Source organism: Bufo bufo, chromosome 1 (assembly GCF_905171765.1).
Source record: "Bufo bufo chromosome 1, aBufBuf1.1, whole genome shotgun sequence".
Classification (NCBI taxonomy): Eukaryota; Metazoa; Chordata; class Amphibia; order Anura; family Bufonidae; genus Bufo; species Bufo bufo.
Window position 1 is genome coordinate 590,888,948 of NC_053389.1, and position 25,512 is coordinate 590,914,459.

At 43.9% G+C, this 25,512-nt stretch overlaps 1 protein-coding gene across 1 annotated transcript; it reads right to left on the reverse strand.

Moving 5' to 3' along the window:
• Positions 1-1,553: 1,553 nt before the first annotated feature.
• On the reverse strand, positions 1,554-20,255 carry LOC120984751 (carboxypeptidase A1-like). Its single transcript, XM_040413429.1, has 11 exons — positions 20,191-20,255; positions 17,113-17,194; positions 16,631-16,765; positions 15,453-15,557; positions 15,247-15,348; positions 4,693-4,791; positions 3,064-3,174; positions 2,618-2,708; positions 2,132-2,331; positions 1,928-2,012; positions 1,554-1,741 (listed from the first exon to the last, which is right to left on the reverse strand). Exons 1-11 carry the CDS (start codon positions 20,253-20,255, stop codon positions 1,554-1,556), a joined length of 1,263 nt encoding a protein of 420 aa, XP_040269363.1.
• Between the last annotated feature and the right edge of the window lie 5,257 nt (positions 20,256-25,512).

Consider the following 25,512-nt stretch of genomic DNA (forward strand, 5'->3'; position numbering starts at 1 on the left):
ATTTTTGGGTGTAATATACCCCTCCTCTACCTAGTTGACAGCTTAACAAATTTCAATAATCTTTATTTTACATTTTCGAGTGACAATAAACAATTGTTTTCTGTCATAGACCCCTGCTCTACCAAGTAGACAGGTTAATTAATTTCTGTAATTTTTCTGTTACATTCTTGGGTTGTCATTATACAATTTTAGACGTGAATAAACCCCTGCTCTGCCTAGGTGATAGGGAATAAAATTTCTGAAATGCTTCTTTAATTGATGCGCGCCACCTCCTTTGATTCAATGCTTAAACTTAAACAAGTTGTACCACATTTAAGCTTCAATACTTTGTCCCACATTTCCGCTATACTCTTTTGGCCAACATTTGCGCCTTAATAGCTTTTCCCACAATTCCGCTTGACTCTTTTGGCCCACATTTGGGCTTCAGTAATTTGTCCCACATTTGTGCCTCAATAGCTTTTCCCACATTTCTGCTCAATCCCAATTTTTTTTTATAAATTTATCTCCCTTAAATTTGGTCTCTTTTTCTCACGCTCCCTCTCCGGCCTGAAACCCTGATTCCCCGCCACCTGTGATCACCATGGTAGGCGCATAAAAGTACATCGAAAGTTGATAGAGCAGATATCAAATTGGATCGTGAACATCACGGGGACGTGCGACATGGTGGGGCAGTAAGTATGCACACGCCTACACGAACTAACTGACAGGGGTCAGCCCCTGCAACTTCTGGGTCTCCAAATTGGGCACATGACCTGAGCTTGCCCTTTACGCCTTGGAGGTCCTGGCCTGCCCTGCAGCTGGTGTATTGTCTGAACGTGTGTTTAGCACAACTGGAGGGGGTTATCACAGGTTATATTTCCCAATGTTTTGGGGTGTACCCTAATTTAAAAAAATTAAAATACATTTTAAACCAAAAAGCAGTGTAGGCTACCTCCTCATCCTCCACCACCACTTCCACCTACACCGCCACATCCACCGCCTCCTCAACCTCCTACTCCATATGGACCTGGTCCTCCTAGATCAAGATTATTATTTTTTATTTTTACATATTTTATGTTATTTTAAGTCATTTCCCTATCCACATTTGTTTGCAGAGCACTTGCGATGCTCTTAACAACATTTTGATGACATTTGAAGCCCTCTAGCCCTTTCCATGACAGTTTTACAGCCATTTTAGTGCTCAAAACTTCGGGTCCCCATTGACTTCAATGGGGTTCGGGTTCGGGGTCAAGTTCGGGTCAAGTTCGGGTCCCGAACTCGAACTTTTTTCCGAAGTTCGGCCGAACCTGTCGAACCCGAACATCCAGGTGTTCGCTCAACTCTAGTCGCGACCTATGCCAGGGACACCTGGTCTACTTTTACACATAGAAATGTAAACCACATTGTGGTCACGCCAAAAATATTATTAAGGTGCACCATTTCATAAATTTGGCGCAGACATACAATGCAAAGAGAGACTTAAATGTAGACACAAAAACAACCGCAAATGATAAATAATAAATGTTTAGTTAGTCTCAGTAAGAATCTTTATTGTATTGTATGGTTCATGTTACTTAATAAGGGTTATCACGAGTATGCTCAATGAGTTTAGTAAGGGCCAGCCAGGTCTCCTCAGCAGTTGGGATAATCTGGTTAGCTGGCAGGGCAAAACCATAACGGCCAGTATCACGAAGCTCAAAGGTGTAAGAGTACTTGATGCCCTGGTTGTAGGTCCAGTCTATGGTACCGCCGCTAGCCTGGTCTGTAGAGCAAGAATTTTCTGTGGTTAACGATAGCAGACATGAAGAAGAACAACATATATTATTGATATGTTCATAACATATCAATACAGACAGCCATTCTAGCTGATTGTCTTCAATGGAAGCAGGTTTTTACCATATTTTTAAGAAATTTCAATCACAAAATACCAAGTAAAAGCAGTACTTACAGATGGTGGTAATGATGTCTCCATATGTGTACTGTGTTCCATACAGGGATCTCAATGCATTAACTGCTGCTCTAGAAACACTGTTCTGTATTAAAAAAAAGTAGCATAAGATATATAATATAACAATAAAAATAAGATTCCCATATCTTCACATACAATCTGGTTTCTTACTATAACCACTAATAACATGAATAAAGAAAGTACCAATTCAGCAGCATCTTTAGCAGGAGCAGTGGTGTAGCCATATGGGTAGAGGAGCATCTGGGAATAGCTATGGATGGAAACAAATCCCTTGATTTTGCCATGGCTCTTCACAAAGTCAACAATAGCCTTGACCTCTGGTTCAGAATGTGCAGCACGTCCTCTGTAGGTCTCAGTGCAAGGGTTTGAGCTTGATCCACCACCTAGATTTCAAAAAGAAGGAGTTGTACAGAATTAGAAATACATGGCTGCTTTCTTCTAAAACAGTGCCACACCTGTCCATGGGCTGTGTCTGGTATTGCAGCTCAGCTCCATTGAAGTGTATAAGGCTGAGCTGCTATAGTACACACAATTGTTGTTTTTTTTTTAAACGAACGAGAAATACTAACTGCTACACTATTGCCTAACACAGATGATCCCACACATGACGTGCTGCCTTTTACTTTTCTATTAAGACAGAATGTAAAATAGAGCATTCTGCGTTGTTACCTCCAAAACCGGCATCCCAGTTTCTGTTAGGGTCAGTTCCAATACAGGTTGAGCCAGGATTGGGGGATCTGGTCTTACGCCACATACGGTCCTGTAATAAAATAATGATAAAGGGTTAAGTGCTTAACCCCTTAGTGACCACTAATATGCCTTTTTACTGATGTAAACATAGGGAGTTTTAGCTAAACAGCTGGCTTTAATCAATCATTACATGTACCCAAAATGGTGCATTAAAAAAATATTACTTGTCCTGCAAAAAATAAGACCTCATACAAGTACATTGATGAGAAAACAAAAAAGTTATAGCTCTTGGAATGCAATTTAAAAAATATTAAGGGGTTAATTTAAGAACTCCACCGCATCTGCAAATCTGATGGCATGTAAAGAAAGAAGACATGAAACTGAGAAAATAAAGCTTTAATTATAACCAAGTATGGGATATTTACTCTGGAGTGGGTGTAAGCATAGCCATCAGGGTTGGTCACAATTTCCAAGAAGATGTCCAATTTGTTCAGGGTGGAAGTAAGAGATGCGTCACGTCCATAATCTGTAACGATCTGCAGATAATAAAATGCATGTGATAATTGATATCTCGCAATATAGATACCTTTTTCTGTCTCCCATATGTTGCTGAAACCATTACATATACGGCTTTCTACTACATATATACAAGTTTCATTATTTTTCCTGATGTCCTTGTTCTAAATTTTAACTTTTGTCCCAGCATTGAAAAAATTTAGGCGGTCATATTTTATCAGATATACACCATAAGATATATCAGATATACATATATCTGGCACAGATTGCGGCACAAAGGTTATTTGAGCCGCTATCTGCAACTTTTCCAAGCTCACTCCAGGTCTAAAAAAGGGGACATAGAGTGCACGGAAGAGGGCGGGCCGCTGAGCCCATCTCATTTATCATTTTCTAAGCCTGTTTTGGGCATAGGAAATGTTCTAAATCTATGCCAGCAGGGAAGCTGGCGTAGATTTAGGCCGGTGGTGGATGCTCCGAAGTTATGTAGAGACTGGCACCTGTACATCACTTCGGCAGATCCACCGCCAGTGCAGGGGTTAGAAAGACTGGTGTCTAAAACCCCCTTAGTGTTTAAAATTAGGCCTTTATAAAAAATATACTCAGGAAATAACTGATAACTATGGATGCCTTTGATGGCATTTTTATTATTGCATTCTACTCATTTTGGTCTAAAATAATTTTTTTCAATTGGTCCTTATTAGAAATTTTGAACAGTTTTTCTTCTACAGCTTTCATTTTCTGTGCATTTGCAGACTAGCAGGTTGGATCTGTAGCCCTTACCTCTGAACGCCTCGGTTGTATCTGTAGCTTTTATCTCTGAACTCCTCTGAACTTCTGACAGTTCATAAACACTCATTTATGGTAAATTGTTATCAAACTTATAAGAATTTTCCTATGGTGAGTGTTTATGAGCTGTTAGGAAGTACAGAAAAGAGATACAGATTCAGCTGACAGAGCAGTTCTCCAATGGATTCAGTATGAAGCCGAGAGCCTGCTAGTCTGCAAATGCACTGTAAAGGGTAGAGCTGGTCAGCACTTACTCAGTGCACGCTGCACGGAAAAAAGAGAAATCTCCACAATCAATGGATTAATGAATCCCAGCAGCTGTGTCTTTGCGGTATAATTTTATTCCAGATATGTCCTACAACCAGGACGAGTTTCGGCAAATATGCCTTCATCAACAATACTTGTTGATGCCGAAATGCGTCCTGATTGTAGGACATATCTGGAATAAAATGATACCGCAAAGACACCGCTGCTGGGATTCATTAATACATGCAAATGCACTGTAACTGAAAGCTGTAGAAGAAAAACTTTTGAAACATTTTAATAAGGAACAATTGAAATAAGTGATTTTTAGCAAAAAATTTTGTAGAATGCTATATTCATTTTTAAAATGTTGCCCCAAAGGTGTCCATAGCCTTTAAGAGGGTATGATTATAATAAGTAACAGTTGAGGCATGATACATATTATAACACATTTTTAATTCCACAACCAATAAACACAACACACTGCAAAATTAAATGTCATGTCATACCTTCTTAGCAAACCACAGACCACTGGCCTGAGTAACCCACTCACGAGAGTGAATTCCAGTATCAATCCAGAAAGCTGGGCGGTTAGCGCCAGTGCTGAACTAGAAGAGAATATAGAATACAGATTTAATTTAATAACCACTGAGGTTTTTCTTTTCATGTACTCCATGCTTGTTTATAATTTTATATGAAATGAGCACATAGAATCTAGTACTACCCACCCCTGTATGACTTGAGTGTCCTATGGATTTATGTCAAAACTATACTTTGATTAAACAAACCAGCCTACTGAGAATCATCAAATTGTGGGTTCTAACTATACATACCTATAAAGCTTATATATAATCATGCTACAACTGAAAAAGTTCATTAATAGTGTTGAGCGAACAGTTCGAGCATAGTTCGGGTCCGTACCGAATTTTGGGGTGTTCGTGACACGGACCCGAACCCGAACTTTTTCGTAAAAGTTCGGGTTCGGGTTCGTCGTTCGGCATGTATTTTGGCGCATTTTGAAAGGCTGCAAAGCAGCCAATCAACATGCATCATACTACTTGCCCTAAGATGCCATCGCAGCCATGCCTACTATTGGCAAGGCTGTGATTGGCCAAGTGCAGCATGTGACTCAGCCTCTTTATAAGCTTGTGCGCACGTCGGGACGTGCTCACTCCCGATGTGAATAGAACAGGGATAGACGCAGCTGATGCTAGGGCGAGAATAGGCAGGGATAATTGAATAACTGGAAGCAAATTTCTCTCCTCCACCTGTGATTCATCTGAACAACTGCAGCTGAGCTGCTTTTTTGATAGGGATTGGCTATTTTTAGAGTGGCCAGAGTGATTTTTCCATCCACATGTACCTGGGCTGACCGCCGGCCGCCATTTTGCGACTTGTAGTGCTGCAGCAGAAGCTGCCACAGTGTGCATTCCAAAGCTCCAAACAAGTCAGACATCTACACCTGGGATTCAAACCAATAGCGATTTAGCAGCACAGTCCAAGGCTATTTTTTTTAAAGGTTGTGCAGACCATTTTGTGGCACATGTTACTGGGCTGATAGGCGGCGGCCATCTTGGGACTAGTGCTGCAGCACAATCTCTCCCAACGTCCATTAATCACTTGTAATAGTGGTCTGTGCCATAGAAATCCTACATCAGGGACTTGGGTGTGCTTGTGTCACCCCTACTAATACCAGTCCACCTGTAATCCATACAGTGAAAAGCCATAAAGTATTCCAGTGAGGGAATTTTTTTTTTATTTAAAAAAGGCCAAGTTAGTTTATCTGGCGTTCAATATACTAGATACAGTTAGGCCTGCGTTTCATACATCTGGAATTAGCAAACTAATGTGCTGGGGTTGGGAAAACATATATGTACCCATACTAGAATCTGTCAAAGAAAGCGGTACTCACATATAACAGTCATTCCATCTGTAATCCATACAGTCAAAAGACTGAAAGTATTCCAGTGAGGGAATTTTTTTTATTTAAAAAAGGCCAAGTTAGTTTATCTGGCGTTCAATATACTAGATACAGTTAGGCCTGCGTTTCATACATCTGGAATTAGCAAACTAATGTGCTGGGGTTGGGAAAACATATATGTACCCATACTAGAATCTGTCAAAGAAAGCGGTACTCACATATAACAGTCATTCCATCTGTAATCCATACAGTCAAAAGACTGAAAGTATTCCAGTGAGGGAATTTTTTTTATTTAAAAAAGGCCAAGTTAGTTTATCTGGCGTTCAATATACTAGATACAGTTAGGCCTGCGTTTCATACATCTGGAATTAGCAAACTAATGTGCTGGGGTTGGGAAAACATATATGTACCCATACTAGAATCTGTCAAAGAAAGCGGTACTCACATATAACAGTCATTCCATCTGTAATCCATACAGTCAAAAGACTGAAAGTATTCCAGTGAGGGAATTTTTTTTATTTAAAAAAGGCCAAGTTAGTTTATCTGGCGTTCAATATACTAGATACAGTTAGGCCTGCGTTTCATACATCTGGAATTAGCAAACTAATGTGCTGGGGTTGGGAAAACATATATGTACCCATACTAGAATCTGTCAAAGAAAGCGGTACTCACATATAACAGTCATTCCATCTGTAATCCATACAGTCAAAAGACTGAAAGTATTCCAGTGAGGGAATTTTTTATTTATTTAAAAAAGGCCAAGTTAGTTTATCTGGCGTTCAATATACTAGATACAGTTAGGCCTGCGTTTCATACATCTGGAATTAGCAAACTAATGTGCTGGGGTTGGGAAAACATATATGTACCCATACTAGAATCTGTCAAAGAAAGCGGTACTCACATATAACAGTCATTCCATCTGTAATCCATACAGTCAAAAGACTGAAAGTATTCCAGTGAGGGAATTTTTTTTTTATTTAAAAAAGGCCAAGTTAGTTTATCTGGCGTTCAATATACTAGATACAGTTAGGCCTGCGTTTCATACATCTGGAATTAGCAAACTAATGTGCTGGGGTTGGGAAAACATATATGTACCCATACTAGAATCTGTCAAAGAAAGCGGTACTCACATATAACAGTCATTCCATCTGTAATCCATACAGTCAAAAGACTGAAAGTATTCCAGTGAGGGAATTTTTTTTTTATTTAAAAAAGGCCAAGTTAGTTTATCTGGCGTTCAATATACTAGATACAGTTAGGCCTGCGTTTCATACATCTGGAATTAGCAAACTAATGTGCTGGGGTTGGGAAAACATATATGTACCCATACTAGAATCTGTCAAAGAAAGCGGTACTCACATATAACAGTCATTCCATCTGTAATCCATACAGTCAAAAGACTGAAAGTATTCCAGTGAGGGAATTTTTTTTATTTAAAAAAGGCCAAGTTAGTTTATCTGGCGTTCAATATACTAGATACAGTTAGGCCTGCGTTTCATACACCTGGAATTAGCAAACTAATGTGCTGGGGTTGGGAAAACATATATGTACCCATACTAGAATCTGTCAAAGAAAGCGGTACTCACATATAACAGTCATTCCATCTGTAATCCATACAGTCAAAAGACTGAAAGTATTCCAGTGAGGGAATTTTTATTTTATTTAAAAAAGGCCAAGTTAGTTTATCTGGCGTTCAATATACTAGATACAGTTAGGCCTGCGTTTCATACATCTGGAATTAGCAAACTAATGTGCTGGGGTTGGGAAAACATATATGTACCCATACTAGAATCTGTCAAAGAAAGCGGTACTCACATATAACAGTCATTCCATCTGTAATCCATACAGTCAAAAGACTGAAAGTATTCCAGTGAGGGAATTTTTTTTTTATTTAAAAAAGGCCAAGTTAGTTTATCTGGCGTTCAATATACTAGATACAGTTAGGCCTGCGTTTCATACATCTGGAATTAGCAAACTAATGTGCTGGGGTTGGGAAAACATATATGTACCCATACTAGAATCTGTCAAAGAAAGCGGTACTCACATATAACAGTCATTCCATCTGTAATCCATACAGTCAAAAGACTGAAAGTATTCCAGTGAGGGGATTTTGCTTATAAAAAATAATATATTTCATTGTGGTGCGAGTTGAATCGCAACAATGAAGAAAAATACTATTAAGGGACGAGGACGCGGTCGTGGTGGTGTCCGTGGAGCCTCTGTTGCTGGTAGAGGACGTGGCCGTTCGGCCCCAGGCGCACACAGTAGGGAACGAACTCCCTCAACTAGCCGGCAGAATGTACCGCAATATCTCGTGGGGCCCAATGCCGCTCTTAGGATGGTAAGGCCTGAGCAGGTACAGGCATTAATCGATTGGGTGGCCGACAGTGCTTCCAGCACGTTCACCACATGGTCTTCCACCCAGTCTTCTGCGGAAAGCGCACAGGTGGCACCTGAAAACCAAGCCCATCAGTCTGTCACATCAGCCCCAAGCATATCAGGGAAACGGTCTGAGCCACAAGTTATGCAGCAGTCTCTTCTTCTGTTTGAAGACTCTGCTTCCAGGGTTTCCCAGGGGCGTCCACCTAGCCCTTCCCCAGTGGAGGAAGACATACCATGCACTGACGCACAACCACTTATGTCTCTAGATGAAGAGGACATGGGAATACCACCACAGCAGAGTCACCGACTCTCTGATGATGACGAAACACAGGTGCCCACTGCCGCGTCTTTTTGCAGTGTGCAGACTGAACAGGAGGAGGTCAGGGAGGGAGACTGGGTGGAAGACGATGCAGAGGACGATGAGGTCTTAGACCCCACATGGACTGAAGGTCGTGGCGATGACTTTCACAGTTCAGAGGAAGAGGTAGTGGTGAGACCGAGACAACAGCGAAGCCAAAGAGGGAGCAGGGGGCCAAAGCAGACGAGCCGCCGCCCCCAGAGTTCGCCTGCTACTGGACATCGCCAACAGGGACCCAGCCCCACAAAGGCAGCTTCAAAGAGTTCCCTGGCATGGCACTTCTTTAAACAATGTCCTACCGACAAGACCCGAGTGACTTGCACGCTCTGCCATCAGAGCCTGAGGCGAGGCATTAACGTTCTGAACCTCAGCACAACCTGCATGACCAGGCATCTACATGCAAAGCATGAACTGCAGTGGGGTACACACCTTAAAAACCAGGCACTCGCTGAGGCTCCCCCTGCTCCCTCTACCGCTGCTGCCTCGGCTTCCGCCTCGAGAGGAATGTTGCCACCTGCCGAGCAGCAAACAGAGGATGTGCCACCGACACCACCACCACCGCCACCGTCAACTAGCGTCTCCACTATATCACACAGCAGCGTTCAGCTCTCAATATCTCAAACCTTAGAGAGGAAGCGCAAATTCCCCCCGAGTCACCCTCGAGCCCTTGGCCTGAACGCCAGCATTTCTAAACTGCTGGCCTTTGAAATGCTGTCATTCCGGCTGGTGGACACAGACAGCTTCAAACAGCTTATGGCCATGGCTGTCCCGCAGTATGTGGTTCCCAGCCGCCACTACTTCTCCAAGACAGCCGTGCCTTCCCTGCACATGCAAGTGTCCGATAAAATCAAGTGTGCACTGCGCAACGCCATTTGTGGCAAGGTCCACCTAACCACAGATACGTGGACCAGTAAGCACGGCCAGGGACGCTATATCTCACTAACTGCACACTGGATGAATGTAGTGGCGGCTGGGCCCCCGGCGGACAGTTCCTTGGCGCACGTCCTTCCGCCCCCTAGGATCGCAGGGCATCATTCTCTGCCTCCTGTAGCCTCCTCCTCCTACTCGGCTTCCTCCTCCACTGCTTCCACCAGCTCATCCGGTCAGCCACACACCTTCACCACCAACTTCAGCACAGCCCGGGGTAAACGTCAGCAGGCCATTCTGAAACTCATATGTTTGGGGGACAGGCCCCACAGCGCAAAGGAGTTGTGGCGGGGTATTGAACAACAGACCGACGAGTGGTTTCTGCCGGTGGGCCTCAAGCCAGGCCTGGTGGTATGCGATAATGGGCGAAATCTCGTGGCAGCTCTGGGACTAGCCGGTTTGACGCACATCCCTTGCCTGGCGCATGTGCTGAACTTGGTGGTGCAGAGGTTCATTCACCACTACCCCAACATGTCAGAGCTGCTGCATAAAGTGCGGGCCGTCTGTGCGCGCTTCCGCCGTTCACATCCTGCCGCTGCTCGCCTGTCTGCGTTACAGCGGAACTTCGGCCTTCCCGCTCACCGCCTCATATGCGACGTGCCCACCCGGTGGAACTCCACCTTGCACATGCTGGAGAGACTGTGCGAGCAGCAGCAGGCCATAGTGGAGTTTCAGCTGCAGCACGCTCGCGTCAGTCGTACTGCCGAACAGCACCACTTCACCACCAATGATTGGGCCTCCATGCGAGACCTGTGTGCCCTGCTGCGCTGTTTCGAGTACTCCACCAACATGGCCAGTGGCGATGACACTGTTATCAGCGTTACAATACCACTTCTATGTCTCCTTGAGAAAACACTTAGGGCAATGATGTTAGAGGAGGTGGCCCAGGTGGAGGAGGAGGAGGAGGATGAGGGCTCGTTTCTAACACTTTCGGGCCAGTCTGTTCGAAGTGGCTCAGAGGGAGGTTTGTTTAAGCAGCAGAGGACAGGTTCACAAGTCGCCAGCCAAGGCACTGTACTGGAGGACGAGGAGGATGAGGAGGAGGAGGTGGAGGGGGACGAGGATGACGCAAGTTCACAGCGGGGTGGCAGCCCAGGCCCATCACTGGTGCGTGGCTGGGGGGATACGGTGGACGATGACGATACGCCTCCCACAGAGGACAGCTTGTCCTTACCCATGGGTAGCCTGGCCCACATGAGCGAATATATGCTCCAATGCCTGCGCAACGACAGCAGAGTTGCCCACGTTTTAACGTGTGCAGACTACTGGGTGGCCACCCTGCTGGATCCCCGGTATAAAGACAATGTGCCCACTTTAATTCCTGAACTGGAGCGCGACCGTAAGATGCGCGAGTACAAGCGCACGCTGATAGAGGCGCTCTTGAGAGCATTCCCACATGTCACAGGGGAACAGGTGGAAGGTGAACGCAGAGGAGTGGCAAGAGGTCGCCAACGCAGCTGTGTCACGGCCAGCTCATCTGAGGGCAGGGTTAGCATGGCAGAAATGTGGAAAAGTTTTGTCTCCACGCCACAGCTATCTGCACCGACACCTGATACGGAACGTGTTAGCAGGAGGCAGCATTTCACTAACATGGTTGAACAGTATGTCTGCACACCCCTCCACATCCTGACGGATGGTTCGGCCCCATTCAACTACTGGGTTTTGAAATTGTCCACGTGGCCAGAGTTAGCATGTTATGCCTTGGAGGTGCTTTCCTGCCCGGCGGCCAGCGTTTTATCTGAACGCGTATTCAGCACGGCAGGGGGCGTCATTACTGACAAGCGCAGCCGCCTGTCCACAGCCAACGTGGACAAGCTGACCTTCATAAAGATGAACCAGGCATGGATCCCACAGGACCTGTCCCTCCCTTGTGCAGAGTAGTCCTTATTAACTGCCTAAAACATGTCTTGTTGTGCTACGGGCCACTTCTTTATTTGATACAAATTTTATGAAACCCACAGTTGAATGAAACTCTTCTCTGTCTGGGCGCCGGGGCCTAACCAGATGAAAGTGGCCGGTTAAACTAACGGGTGACATGAAGCCATAACCTCTGCCATGCTACCTCTGTCTTCTGTCTGGGTGCTGAGGCCTAAGTCAAATAAAGCGGTCGTCTGCTGTGCTGGGGGATATGAAGCTAATCTCTGACCTCTCTCCTCTGTCTGGGTCCAAAGGCCTAAATCACTGAAAGAGGCCTTCTCCTGTGGTGTGTGATATGATGCCAGAATATGTGCTGTGGGGCCTCTCTCCTCTTCCTGGGTGCAGGGGTCAAATAAACTAAATTGTGGCCTACTCCTGTGGTGGTTGATATGATGCCTGATTCTCTGATGTGGAACCTCTCTCCTCTGTTTGGGTGAAGGGGTCAAAGTAACTAAATGGTGGCTTCTCCTGTGGTGGCTGATATGATGCCAGAATATGTGCTGTGGTGCCTCTCTCCTCTTCCTGGGTGCAGGGGTCAAAGTAACTAAATGGTGGCTTCTCCTGTGGTGGCTGATATGATGCCAGAATATGTGCTGTGGGGCCTCTCTCCTCTTCCTGGGTGCAGGGGTCAAAGTAACTCAATGGTGGCTTCTCCTGTGGTGGCTGATATGATGCCAGAATATGTGCTGTGGTGCCTCTCTCCTCTGTCTGGGTCCAAAGGCCTAAATCACTGAAAGAGGCCTTCTCCTGTGGTGTGTGATATGATGCCTGAATATGTGCTGTGGTGCCTCTCTCCTCTTCCTGGGTGCGGGGGTCAAAGTAACTCAATGGTGGCTTCTCCTGTGGTGGCTGATATGATGCCAGAATATGTGCTGTGGTGCCTCTCTCCTCTTCCTGGGTGCGGGGGTCAAAGTAACTCAATGGTGGCTTCTCCTGTGGTGGCTGATATGATGCCAGAATATGTGCTGTGGGGCCTCTCTCCTCTTCCTGGGTGCAGGGGTCAAAGTAACTCAATGGTGGCTTCTCCTGTGGTGGTTAGTATGATGCCAGAATATGTGCTGTGGGGCCTCTCTCCTCTTCCTGGGTGCAGGGGTCAAAGTAACTCAATGGTGGCTTCTCCTGTGGTGGCTGATATGATGCCAGAATATGTGCTGTGGGGCCTCTCTCCTCTTCCTGGGTGCGGGGGTCAAAGTAACTCAATGGTGGCTTCTCCTGTGGTGGCTGATATGATGCCAGAATATGTGCTGTGGGGCCTCTCTCCTCTTCCTGGGTGCAGGGGTCAAAGTAACTCAATGGTGGCTTCTCCTGTGCTGATTGATATAAAGCTGATGGTTGTGCCATCTGACATGGTTGCCAGGGTCTGATTCAATGGGGGCCTACTCCTGTGGTGGGTGATCTAAATGCCTGATTCTCTGCTGTGAAACCTCTCTCCTCCGTCTGGGTGTAGGGGTCAAAGTCTTTCAAAGTCGCCTTCTCCTGTGCTGATTGATATGAAGCTGATGGTTGTGCCATCTGACATGGTTGCCGGGGTCCCATTAAATTGTGGCCTACTCCTGTGGTGGTTGATATGATGCCTGATTCTCTGATGTGGAACCTCTCTCCTCTGTTTGGGTGAAGGGGTCAAAGTAACTAAATGGTGGCTTCTCCTGTGGTGGCTGATATGATGCCAGAATATGTGCTGTGGGGCCTCTCTCCTCTTCCTGGGTGCAGGGGTCAAAGTAACTCAATGGTGGCTTCTCCTGTGGTGGCTGATATGATGCCAGAATATGTGCTGTGGTGCCTCTCACCTCTTCCTGGGTGCGGGGGTCAAAGTAACTCAATGGTGGCTTCTCCTGTGGTGGCTGATATGATGCCAGAATATGTGCTGTGGTGCCTCTCTCCTCTTCCTGGGTGCGGGGGTCAAAGTAACTCAATGGTGGCTTCTCCTGTGGTGGCTGATATGATGCCAGAATATGTGCTGTGGTGCCTCTCTCCTCTTCCTGGGTGCAGGGGTCAAAGTAACTAAATGGTGGCTTCTCCTGTGGTGGTTGATATGATGCCTGATTCTCTGCTGTGAAACCTCTCTCCTCCATCTGGGTGTAGGGGTCAAAGTCTTTCAAAGTCGCCTTCTCCTGTGCTGATTGATATAAAGCTGATGGTTGTGCCATCTGACATGGTTGCCAGGGTCTGATTCAATGGGGGCCTACTCCTGTGGTGGGTGATCTAAATGCCTGATTCTCTGCTGTGAAACCTCTCTCCTCCGTCTGGGTGTAGGGGTCAAAGTCTTTCAAAGTCGCCTTCTCCTGTGCTGATTGATATGAAGCTGATGGTTGTGCCATCTGACATGGTTGCCGGGGTCCCATTAAATTGGGGCCTACTCCTGTGGTGGGTGATCTAAATGCCTGATTCTCTGCTTTGAAACCTCTCTCCTCCGTCCGGGTGTAGGGGTCAAAGTCTGTCAAAGTCGCCTTCTCCTGTGCTGGTTGATATAAAGCTTATGCTTGTGCCATCTGACATGGTTGCCGGGGTCTGATTCAATGGTGGCCTACTCCTGTGGTGGGTGATCTAAATGCCTGATTCTCTGCTGTGTAACCTCTCTCCTCCGTCTGGGTGTAGGGGTCAAAGTAACTAAATGGTGGCCTACTCCTGTGGTGGGTGATATGATGCCTGGTTCTCTGCTGTGGGACCTCTCTCCTTTGTCTGGGTGCTGTGGTCAAAATAATAGTAAGTGACCTTCTCCATTGGTGGGTGACTTGAAGCCTGATTCTGTGCTATGGGACCTCACTCCAATTAATATTGTTTAATTTTTATTTATTTTATGTTAACTCATCATTTCCCTATCTACATTTGTTTGCAGGGGATTTAACTACATTTTGCTGCCTTTTGCAGCCCTCTAGCCCTTTCCGGGTGTGTTTTACAGCCTTTTTAGTGCCCAAAAGTTCGGGTCCCCATTGACTTCTATGGGGTTCGGGTTCGGGATGAAGTTCGGGTCGAGTTCGGATCCCGAACCCGAACATTTTTCGAAAGTTCGGCCGAACTCGTCGAACCCGAACATCCAGGTGTTCGCTCAACTCTATTCATTAATTAATCTCCAGGGGCAAACCTTGCAGAAAAATAGTGGCATCAATGTAACACGTGTAATGGATAAGGTTGATATCATGTATGGAGAGAAAATAGATGCTTTGAGATTTCATAAAAGATGCAAAGTATGAGGAAGTTTTGGGTTGGGTCCATGGATTAGCTACTGTAATGACTTGTTCTTGAGAAGACTGGTGCGATTATAACATTAAAAGTAAAAAAAAAGGTGGAGGATTGGAGGAACCTGAAGAAAAGACACATACGCCTTATTTCTGATATTTTGTTCTTGTTTTTTTTATCTATTGGGCATGTTAAATGGCAATTTGAATCTGATCTGTATATGCTTGAAAGCGATAAAATGTAATGTAATATATAGGAAATTAACTTGTCATAAATCATTAAAAAGAAAAACATTTCACATACAAATTTGAAGTGGAGACGAAAATACACTTGCACTTACACCGTATGTCTAAATGTGCCCAAAGTATGGATCAGTCTTACCTTCAGAACATTCAGAGGGCGACCCTCATAGCTTCTGCCAATCTCGATTTTGCTCACAAAGCCAGGATTTTCAGCCACCAGAGTGTCAATAAAGTTGTTGATCTGTGAACACATGACATGTAAGCATTACATTGTCTATGTCAGCGTGTATTTGGTGAATAAAGAGAGCCTAAGGGCTGTAGTAATGTGCAGACATCAACCCTAACCTCGTCAAAGGTGTGGTACGTGGCATAGTTGAATGTGTCAGTAGAACGGGCATTTTCCATGGCACGTCCAATCTTCATGTCTTTCCTTTCTTCATCCAACAAAGTCTGGTAAAATAGGAAAATATATCTATAAATGAAGATATTCTGTTTCATCACTTTATCTAAATGCCATTGTGCACATTATGTAGAGCAGTCGTAGCGGTAAATACACCACTAGATATAGGAAGCAGTCGGTCCTTACTAATTAACTTTTTCAAAGCTTTACTTTTAAAACTGTTAAGGTGCATGCAGACGATGCGTATTACACACGCTTTTTGTGCACAGATATTCATGCTAAAAATCAGCACCATAATAACAGTTCCAGCAAAGTTAATGCGCATTTTGTATGTATGGAAAATGACATGTGATGCGGCTTGTCAATTGTTTGGATCCACGGCGGATGTATTTTGGTTGTTCCCCATAGACTTCAATGGGGTTTTTAAAATACACAGAAAACCCGCAGGTTGACAGTTTGGTCCAGATTTCAATGCATTTCAGCAGCGAACCACACCAAAATCCACAATAAATAGTGCAGATTTCTGTGTGTTTTTTATTGCATTTTTCATGCAGATTTTCCTCAAACAAATCCCCACCATGTACATAAATCCTTGGAATACTACCGCATGATGTGGTTAAACTAAAATCTTCAGCGGAATTCTGTACAAAAAACTCCAAAACATCAGTATAATGCAAAAGCACCAAAGTGTATGAGATCCTTATCTACATACTACAGAAAATTTCTGCAACGGAATCTGTGCATAACTTGACCTGTGGAACAGATTTTAAAACTATAGCATCTCAATTTATGGAGTTGGTCTCACCCCTTCTTTGCAGTGCAGGGGGTGAAATCTGAGGCAGACCCGCACCAATTACGGCATGTATTCCACAACAAAATCTGCGCCATGTGGTTTGGATTGTGCTGCTGCAGATACACTTTGGATTTCTCACACTCTTTGTGTAGTTGGCTTAAAGAATCTGTGAAAAGCTAGACTTCAAATTTTCAGACTTTTCCTGAACTAGCAAATGTTACGGCACTGAACATGTTTATATTCCTATGTCTTTGAACGACTTATGAGCTTCAATTCATCCAAAATGAAAATTAGAGCTGTAATCTTTTCTATGCTGAGACCAACACCTACCTGCAGGTCTTGGATCATGATGCTGTACTGGATATTGTGAAACTCCAGATAGATCTTTACATCCTGCAGACTGGAGAATTGTACACGGATGTCAATGAATCTATTGGGTCTGGAGGGTCCCTGCCAGAAATCAATCTGTAAAACAAAACATGGTTAATTTAACCATTGAGTAGAAACAAAACTGCAGCATAGGTGCTTGACCCTAATTGCACAAAATGCCCTAATAAAATGCAATAGAAATCTCAGAAAAGGATTTCTTAGGACTTTCATACTGTTCTGAAGAAGGCTAGTCAGAGCTTATAAGGTAGTGAGCACTATAGCCCCTAACACGGGAAAACAAACAAGGGGCTATCCACCACCACTTTTTTGTAAAAATTTTTAATTATTTTTCATCAAATTATACAAAGAATTGAATAATTGCCTTCATAAATCTCCCTTATTGATATATTATATACACTTTATACTTAGATTGAGTTTGTTACCGTCAGTTCCTCAATGTTTTCCAGGTCCCGAACCAGGTTCACCTGCTCCTCACTGGTTGGGAGAATTCGCAGGACTTGTTGTCTGTAGAAACATTAGGGAATAATATAATGTTACTGGTATTTATTTATCAGTGTTAACACTTCCAATGATGCAGTAAATCCAAGCAATACAATGACAATAAAAACTGAATTAAAGGATCATGTTAAAATTAGTTTTGGTGCCCATATCGATGTTATTTGGTCAGATACTGTGTGAATACACACAACCAAATCAGTATGGTCAACCAAATTCTTACTATTTAGAACTAAACCCTTAAATTAAACACCAAATCACAAATAGTGGGTAGCTTTATAAAACTTAACGTTTAATAATATCATAAAAAAATAGGCCCATAAAGTTATAAAAATAGTATTACATTGATAACAACTGCAAGCTGCGTACGTATTAATTCATACATGCAGAGTGATCAAAAGGGACCCAGTTAAGGGATAATGGTAAATGATAGTTGAAGAGGAAATACTAGACAGAGGGACACAATGCTGGGTCTCTTACCCTAGGTGTCCCTAATTCTGCCTATATCAGATCCTCACTACCAAACCCTAGAACATCCCTCTTGTCCGTTTTTGACTGCCCAGCTTCGTCAGACAGATGTGAAAAGGGTCCAATCACTCCTGACGCCACTGGGAATCACATACATGGAAGCCTTGCCTATAAAGCATTTGCAACTCTGTGTTCCTGCCTAACTTGGTCAGACATATAGGATAACACCTGTGTTGCTATACGTAACAGGGTAATAAGATATCCCTATAATGCACAAACAAATGCCCCGACGCGTTTCATCGGCATCTGCCAACTCCTCGGGGGACTAGTATGCTATTATGGCCAAATAATGCCAAGTCATGTTTCAAAAAAGGATAATCAATATTCAAAATAATGTTATGTCTTGATGATCCCCAAATCAGCTACAAGCAAGGATGATGTGATGTGATCAACCTAGGTAAGCTGTAATCAATGCTCAAAAGTAATATAGTGATCAATCCTGTAAACTGAATGAATCATTATGGCCAGATATCGCAGTTTGCTGATCTATAAGGCAAACTGTGACTGTGGCCTGGAATACATAGACAAAACCACCTGTGAATTGCGGCGACGGGTAGGCGAACACCTGGGTGATATAAGAAATAAAAGAGAAACACTGTTGACTAAGCACATTGATACTGTGCACAATGGTGGATTTTTCAACTTAAGCCGGTACACCCAGAGGGGCTAAATGACCAATTGTCTTTTGGCTGTTATATTGACCTTTAATTGATCCCCTGAGTGGACCTGTTTTAACATCATCAAGGGTGTACCCTACAGCTTAGTAGGCCCCCCTTTCCCCCTGCCCTGATATTCTTTAGAGCGATCAGTGTTTTCTATTATGAACCTGATGCTCTACATTTATAATAAGATCATGAACTGGTCTATAAGTATTTGTCTTTCATTTCCTCCCTGCATGACAGCCGTTGTGATATTTACGTTTTGCAGGTAATGGGTATGGCCAAACATGTGCTACGGATTTTGCTCTGCAGAATTTCATGCAGAAAACAGCATTTACAGTATAAACAAAGTGGATGAGATTTCATAAAAGCTGCAATGTAAACTGACAAGTGCTGTGGGTTTTCATTCTGCAGCATCTCAGTTAATGCTAGGGGTTTTACTTAAAGCAGAAGACCTGCTGCAATTATGAAAGCAATACCTAGCCCTTTTCCAGAAGATGAAACACCGGAAGATTTTAGCCAGATCTGCTGCACATTTTCCCTACTGTGGTCGGAGCCTATGTCGCAGATTCTATCAAAAAGACTGGAAAACAAATCCTGCATGCAGGACTTTATGTCCGGTATAAAAACAGGATCTCAAACGGAAGCTGAACAGACTCCATTGTAGTCTCTGTAATGTTCCGTTATTTTCATTGTTCTGTTCTTCTAATGGAGCAGAACGGAAATCAGGAATGGTGTTGTCAAAGACCCTGGTTTTAGTTTGGTCTTTGAGCATTCATGGTTGGCCAGTCAGCAATTCCTGCTCACTACTGGCACGATCAGCTTCATCAATTACATGTATTAGTATATGAACTGCTGTTTTTATGATAGCATTTTTAAAGGGAGTCTGTCACCAGCATTTCACTTTTTTAACCCTTCCCACAGCTCCCTAGCATGCTTACAGTTAATAAAAACTTTACCTCTGGCATCAATCCTGGACTTATAGAACCCTCAAAAACGATCTTTATAACATATGCAAATGAGGGCTCGCAAGTGCCCAGGGCGGCGTTACTCTGTTAGGTGCCCTGCTTGCTCAGCCTTTTCATTGCGTCCCCCCGCCCCTTCCTACCCTCCGCCCGCCCATCCTTTCCCTCTGACCGCCTTTGTACTAACTTGTTATTCTGCCGATATCCCGCGCCTGCGCACTCATTCCTTTGGCCGGCGCATGCGCACTGCGATGCCCATTCCTTGTACGGCATCACAGTAACTATTTCACATGCGCCGCCTAACGACGCGAAAACACAACAAAGGAGGCGGTCCATCGGCGGCGTTAGCCGGCGCATGCGCAATAGTTACTGTGATGCCGTACAAGGAATGGGCATCGCAGTGCGCATGCGCCGGCCAAAGGAATGAGTGCGCAGGCGCGGGATATCGGCAGAATAACAAGTTAGTACAAAGGCGGTCAGAGGGAAAGGATGGGTGGGCCGAGGGTAGGAAGGGGCGGGGGGACGCAATGAGAAGGCTGAGCCAGCAGGGCACCTAAGAGAGTAACGGCGCCCCTGGCCACTTGCGAACCCTCATTTGCATATCTTATAAAGATCGTTTTTGAGGGTTCTATAAGTCCAGGATTGATGCCAGAGGTAACGTTTTTATTAACTGTAAGCATGCTAGGGAGCTGTGGGAAGGGTTAAAAAAGTGAAATGCTGGTGACAGACTCCCTTTAAGCTTGAAAAATAAAAAGCTTTCACAGCAGGCAAAGAAAAACCATGGCTTTAGAACTTCTACATATACCTCAATGATATAAGGAGTGGACAGTATACCTAAAGACGTGGTACTTACCCGCTGTAATTCTCCATGCTGGAGACAGCTGCCACCAAGGCAAGTAATGCCAGAACACCCTTCATCTTGGAATTGCTAGCATACTGACATACAATGCACTGTATATATACTGGTCTGTCTTCATAGACTACACTGAGACTACTGTAGGATTGGTCAGTGGCTCTTGGACACCTGTTTTTATTCCCACATATACCTGATTAACATGGCGGGAACAAAGCATCTGTTAGTGTGCTTACTATATTTAAATGCAGTTTTTTTTATCAATAGGAGGCATTTCCTGCTAATGCAATTTCAAGCAATATTCTGGTAACATACAATTCTGCACTTTGCACTAAATATAGATGTGTGTATGTGTCAGTTACTGTACTTCTTTTTGGTAAACTATATTTTTTATGAATCATCTATAAATTTCAATTTCATATCTTTAACCTCTTCAGGACATAGCCATTTTTACCTTAAAGACAGTGCCTATTTTTGCACGTGTCACGTTATGTGGTAATAACTTTTTAATGCTTTTAGGATACTTTCACACTAGCGGCAGGACGGATCCGACAGGCTATTTACCCTGTCGGATCCCGCCTGCCGCTATTTCGCCGTGCCGCCGGACCGCCACTCTGTCCACATTGACTATAATGGGGACGGGGGCAGAGCTCCAGCGCAGCACGGCAGTGCACGGCGAGAGGCCATCGGAGTTAAAACTTGGACATGCAGTACTTTTAGTCCGGCGGCCTTTTGCCATGCTGTGCTGGAGCTCCGTCCCCGTCCCCATTATAGTCGATAGGGACGGAGCGGCAGGCTGGCGGCACAGCAAAATAGCTGTTCACGCTGTCTGATCCGTCCTGCCGCTAGTGTGAAAGTAGCCTTACTTATCCAAGCTATTGGCGGGTAATGCTAGGGAGACTCTTCCCCATCCCCACCTGCCATTGGCTTTTCCCCCAGACACCAGGGGCCAGATTTATCATTACTCTGACAGCTCACTCCACTTTAACATATGGCTAAAGTCAGTTTTAGCCAAGTCAGATTTATGATCGGCCCTTTAAGACTGTAATAAATGTGGTTTGACGGTAGCAGTTTATCCGTCAGTAAGCAGCTTTACAAAAGTCGCACATCTTTACGGAAAAGTTGCACGTTTTTATGAAAAAGTCGCATGTTCTATTAAAAAGTCTCATAAGATAAGCATGGTCCTCACTGGAGTGAAATTGGGACTTTTTTGCGACTTTTTTGCGACTTTTTTAAATAGTCCCAATAGTAAATCTGTCTAGAGATTCATTTACATAAGAAAACACGCCCACTTTCAGAAAACTGGCGAGCATAGTGCAGAGCAGAAAAAAGTTGCAAATTTGTGCGCAGTTTTAGCATTTGGGACTTTTTCACTCCATTATTCTGACCTGAGCTAATGATAAATCTGGCCCCAGATGTTTTCATCCGCGCACGGGGAGAAGCTGCAGTGGCGGTGCAGGGACCAGGTAAGTATATTCATTGTAAGGGGCCCGGGCATATAGTCTTGGATAACCCCTTAAAAGGTAAAAAGAAAAGTTGGAGACAGACATTTATAGAAAACAAACAGCGGTGAATGCCCTTCTACATGCAGAATCAGTGCACCCACTATTGATGGAATCCTCACAGGTCAGTTCCTGAGATTAAAAATAATATGTTCTAATGAAGTACAGTATAAGAATCGGTCTATGGACCTGAAGAGACGATTTCAAGAAAGAGGATATACAGTCAGGTCCATAAATTTTGGGACATCAACACAATTCTAACATTTTTGGATCTATACACCACCACAATGGATTTGAAATGAAATGAACAAGATGTGCTTTAACTGCAGACTGTCAGCTTTAATTTGAGGGTATGTACATCCAAATCAGGTGAACGGTGTAGAAATTACAACAGTTTGCATATGTGCCTCACACTTGTTAACCACTTCAGCCCCCCTACCTTAAACACCCTTAAAGGGTTTCTGTCACCCCACTAAAGTGATATTTTTTTTTTGGGCTAGTTAAATTAGTTATATTGCGATATATGAAAATATAATGGTGTTACTTACTTTGATCCAGCAGTTTCTTCCAAAAACGAAGTTTTATAATATGTAAATTAGGTCTCTAGCAGCAAGTAGGGCGGCTACTTGCTGGTAGCTGCTGCAGAAAACCGCCACCTCGTCGTGTTGATTGACAGGGCCAGCCGGGATCTCCTCCTCCGGCCAGCCCTGTCGGCATTTCAAAAATCGCGCGCCTGTGTTCATTCGGCGCAGGCGCTCTGAGATGAGGAGGCTCGTCTCCTCAGCACTCCCTCAGTGCGCCTGCGCCGATGACGTCTTCTATTTCGGTGATGTCATCGGCGCAGGCGCACTGAGGGAGTTCTGAGGAGGCGAGCCTCCTCATCTCAGAGCGCCTGCGCCGAATGAACACAGGCGCACGATTTTTGAAATGCCGACAGGGCTGGCCGGAGGAGGAGATCCCGGCTGGCCCTGTCAATCAACACGACGAGGGGGCGGTTTTCTGCAGCAGCTACCAGCAAGTAGCCGCCCTACTTGCTGGTAGAGACCTAATTTACATATTATAAAACTTCGTTTTTGGAAGAAACTGCTGGATCAAAGTAAGTAACACCATTATATTTTCATATATCGCAATATAACTAATTTAACTAGCCCAAAAAAAAAAAATCACTTTAGTGGGGTGACAGAAGCCCTTTAATGACCAGGCCACTTTTTACACTTCTGACCGACACTACTTTGACCGTTTATTGCTCGGTCATGCAACTTACCACCCAAATGAATTTTACCTCCTTTTCTTCTCACTAATAGAGCTTTCATTTGGTGGTATTTCATTGCTGCTGACATTGCTACTTTTTTTGTTATTAATCAAAATTTAACGATTTTTTTGCAAAAAAATGACATTTTTCACTTTCAGTTGTAAAATTTGGCAAAAAAACTACATCCATATATAATTTTTTCTCTAAATGTATTGTTCTCCATGTCTTTGATAAAAAAAAAATGTTTGGGTAAAAAAAAAATGGTTTGGGTAAAAGTTATAGCGTTTACAAACTATGGTACAAAAATGTGAATTTCCGCTTTTTGAAGCAGCTCTGACTTTCTGAGCACCTGTCATGTTTCCTGAGGTTCTACAATGCCCAAACAGTAGAAACACCCCACAAATGACCCCATTTCGGGAAGTTAGCGGAAAATGATGATTATTTTTTTTTTCTTACAAAGTCCCATATTCCACTAACTTGTGACAAAAAATAAAAACTTCCATGAACTCACTATGCCCATCACGAAATACCTTGGGGTGTCTTCTTTCCAAAATGGGGTCACTTGTGGGGTAGTTATACTGCCCTGGCATTTTAGGGGCCCGAATGCGTGAGAAGTAGTTTGAAATCAAAATCTGTAAAAAATGGCCGGTGAAATCCAAAAGGTGCTCTTTGGAATGTGGGCCCCTTTGCCCACCTAGGCTGCAAAAAAGTGTCACACATCTGGTATCCCCGTACTCAGGAGAAGTTGGGCAATGTGTTTTGGGGTGTCATTTTACATATACCCATACTGGGTGAGATAACTATCTCGATCAAATGCCAACTTTGTATAAAAAAATGGGAAAAGTTGTCTTTTGCCAAGATATTTCTCACACCCAGCATAGGTATATGTAAAAAGACACCCCAAAACACATTTTCCAACTTCTCCTGAGTACGGGGATACCAGATGTGTGACACTTTTTTGCAGCCTAGATGCGCAAAGGGGCCCACATTCCTTTTATGAGGGCATTTTTAGACATTTGGATCCCAGACTTCTTCTCACGCTTTAGGGCCCCTAAAATGCCAGGGCAGTATAAATACCCCACATGTGACCCCATTTTGGAAAGAAGACACCCCAAGGTATTCAATGAGGGGCATGGCAAGTTCATAGAAATTATTTTTTTTGGCACAAGTTAGCGGAAATTGATATATTTTTTTTTTCTCACAAAGTCTCCCTTTCCGCTAACTTGGGACAAAAATTTCAATCTTTTATGGACTCAATAGGTCCCTCAGCGAATACCTTGGGGTGTCTTCTTTCCGAAATGGGGTCACATTTGGGGTATTTATACTGCCCTGGCATTCTAGGGGCCCTAAAGCGTGAGAAGAAGTCTGGAATATAAATGTCTAAAATTTTTTACGCATTTGGATTCCGTGAGGGGTATGGTGAGTTCATGTGAGATTTTATTTTTTGACACAAGTTAGTGGAATATGAGACTTTGTAAGAAAAAAAAATTAAAATTCCGCTAACTTGGGCCAAAAAAATGTCTGAATGGAGCCTTACAGGGGGGTGATCAATGACAGGGGGGTGATCAGGGAGTCTATATGGGGTGATCACCCCCCTGTCATTGATCACCCCCCTATAGGGCTCCATTCAGATGTCCGTATGTGTTTTGCGGATCCGATCTATGTATCCGTGGATCCATAAAAAACATACGGACATCTGAATGCAGCCTTACAGGGGGGTGATCAATGACAGGGGGGTGATCATGGAGTCTATATGGGGTGATCACCCCCTTGTTATTGATCACCCCCCTGTAAGGCTCCATTCAGACGTCCGTATGTGTTTTGCGGATCCGATCCATGTATCAGTGGATCTGTAAAAATCATACGGATGTCTGAATGGAGCCTTACAGGGGGGTGATCAATGACAGGGGGGTGATCAATGACAGGGGGGTGATCAGGGAGTCTATATGGGGTGATCAGGGGTGATTAGGGGTTAATAAGGGGTTAATAAGTGACAGGGGGGGTGTAGTGTAGTGTGGTGCTTGGTGCTACTTATTACTGAGCTACCTGTGTCCTCTGGTGGTCGATCCAAACAAAAGGGACCACCAGAGGACCAGGTAGCAGGTATATTAGACGTTGTTATCAAAACAGCATCTAATATACCTGTTAGGTGTCATTTTACATATACCCATGCTGGGTGAGATAACTATCTCGATCAAATGCCAACTTTGTATAAAAAAATGGGAAAAGTTGTCTTTTGCCAAGATATTTCTCACACCCAGCATAGGTATATGTAAAAAGACACCCCAAAACACATTTTCCAACTTCTCCTGAGTACGGGGATACCAGATGTGTGACACTTTTTTGCAGCCTAGATGCGCAAAGGGGCCCACATTCCTTTTATGAGGGCATTTTTAGACATTTGGATCCCAGACTTCTTCTCACGCTTTAGGGCCCCTAAAATGCCAGGGCAGTATAAATACCCCACATGTGACCCCATTTTGGAAAGAAGACACCCCAAAGTATTCTATGAGGGGCATGGCGAGTTCATAGAAATTATTTTTTTTGGCACAAGTTAGCGGAAATTGA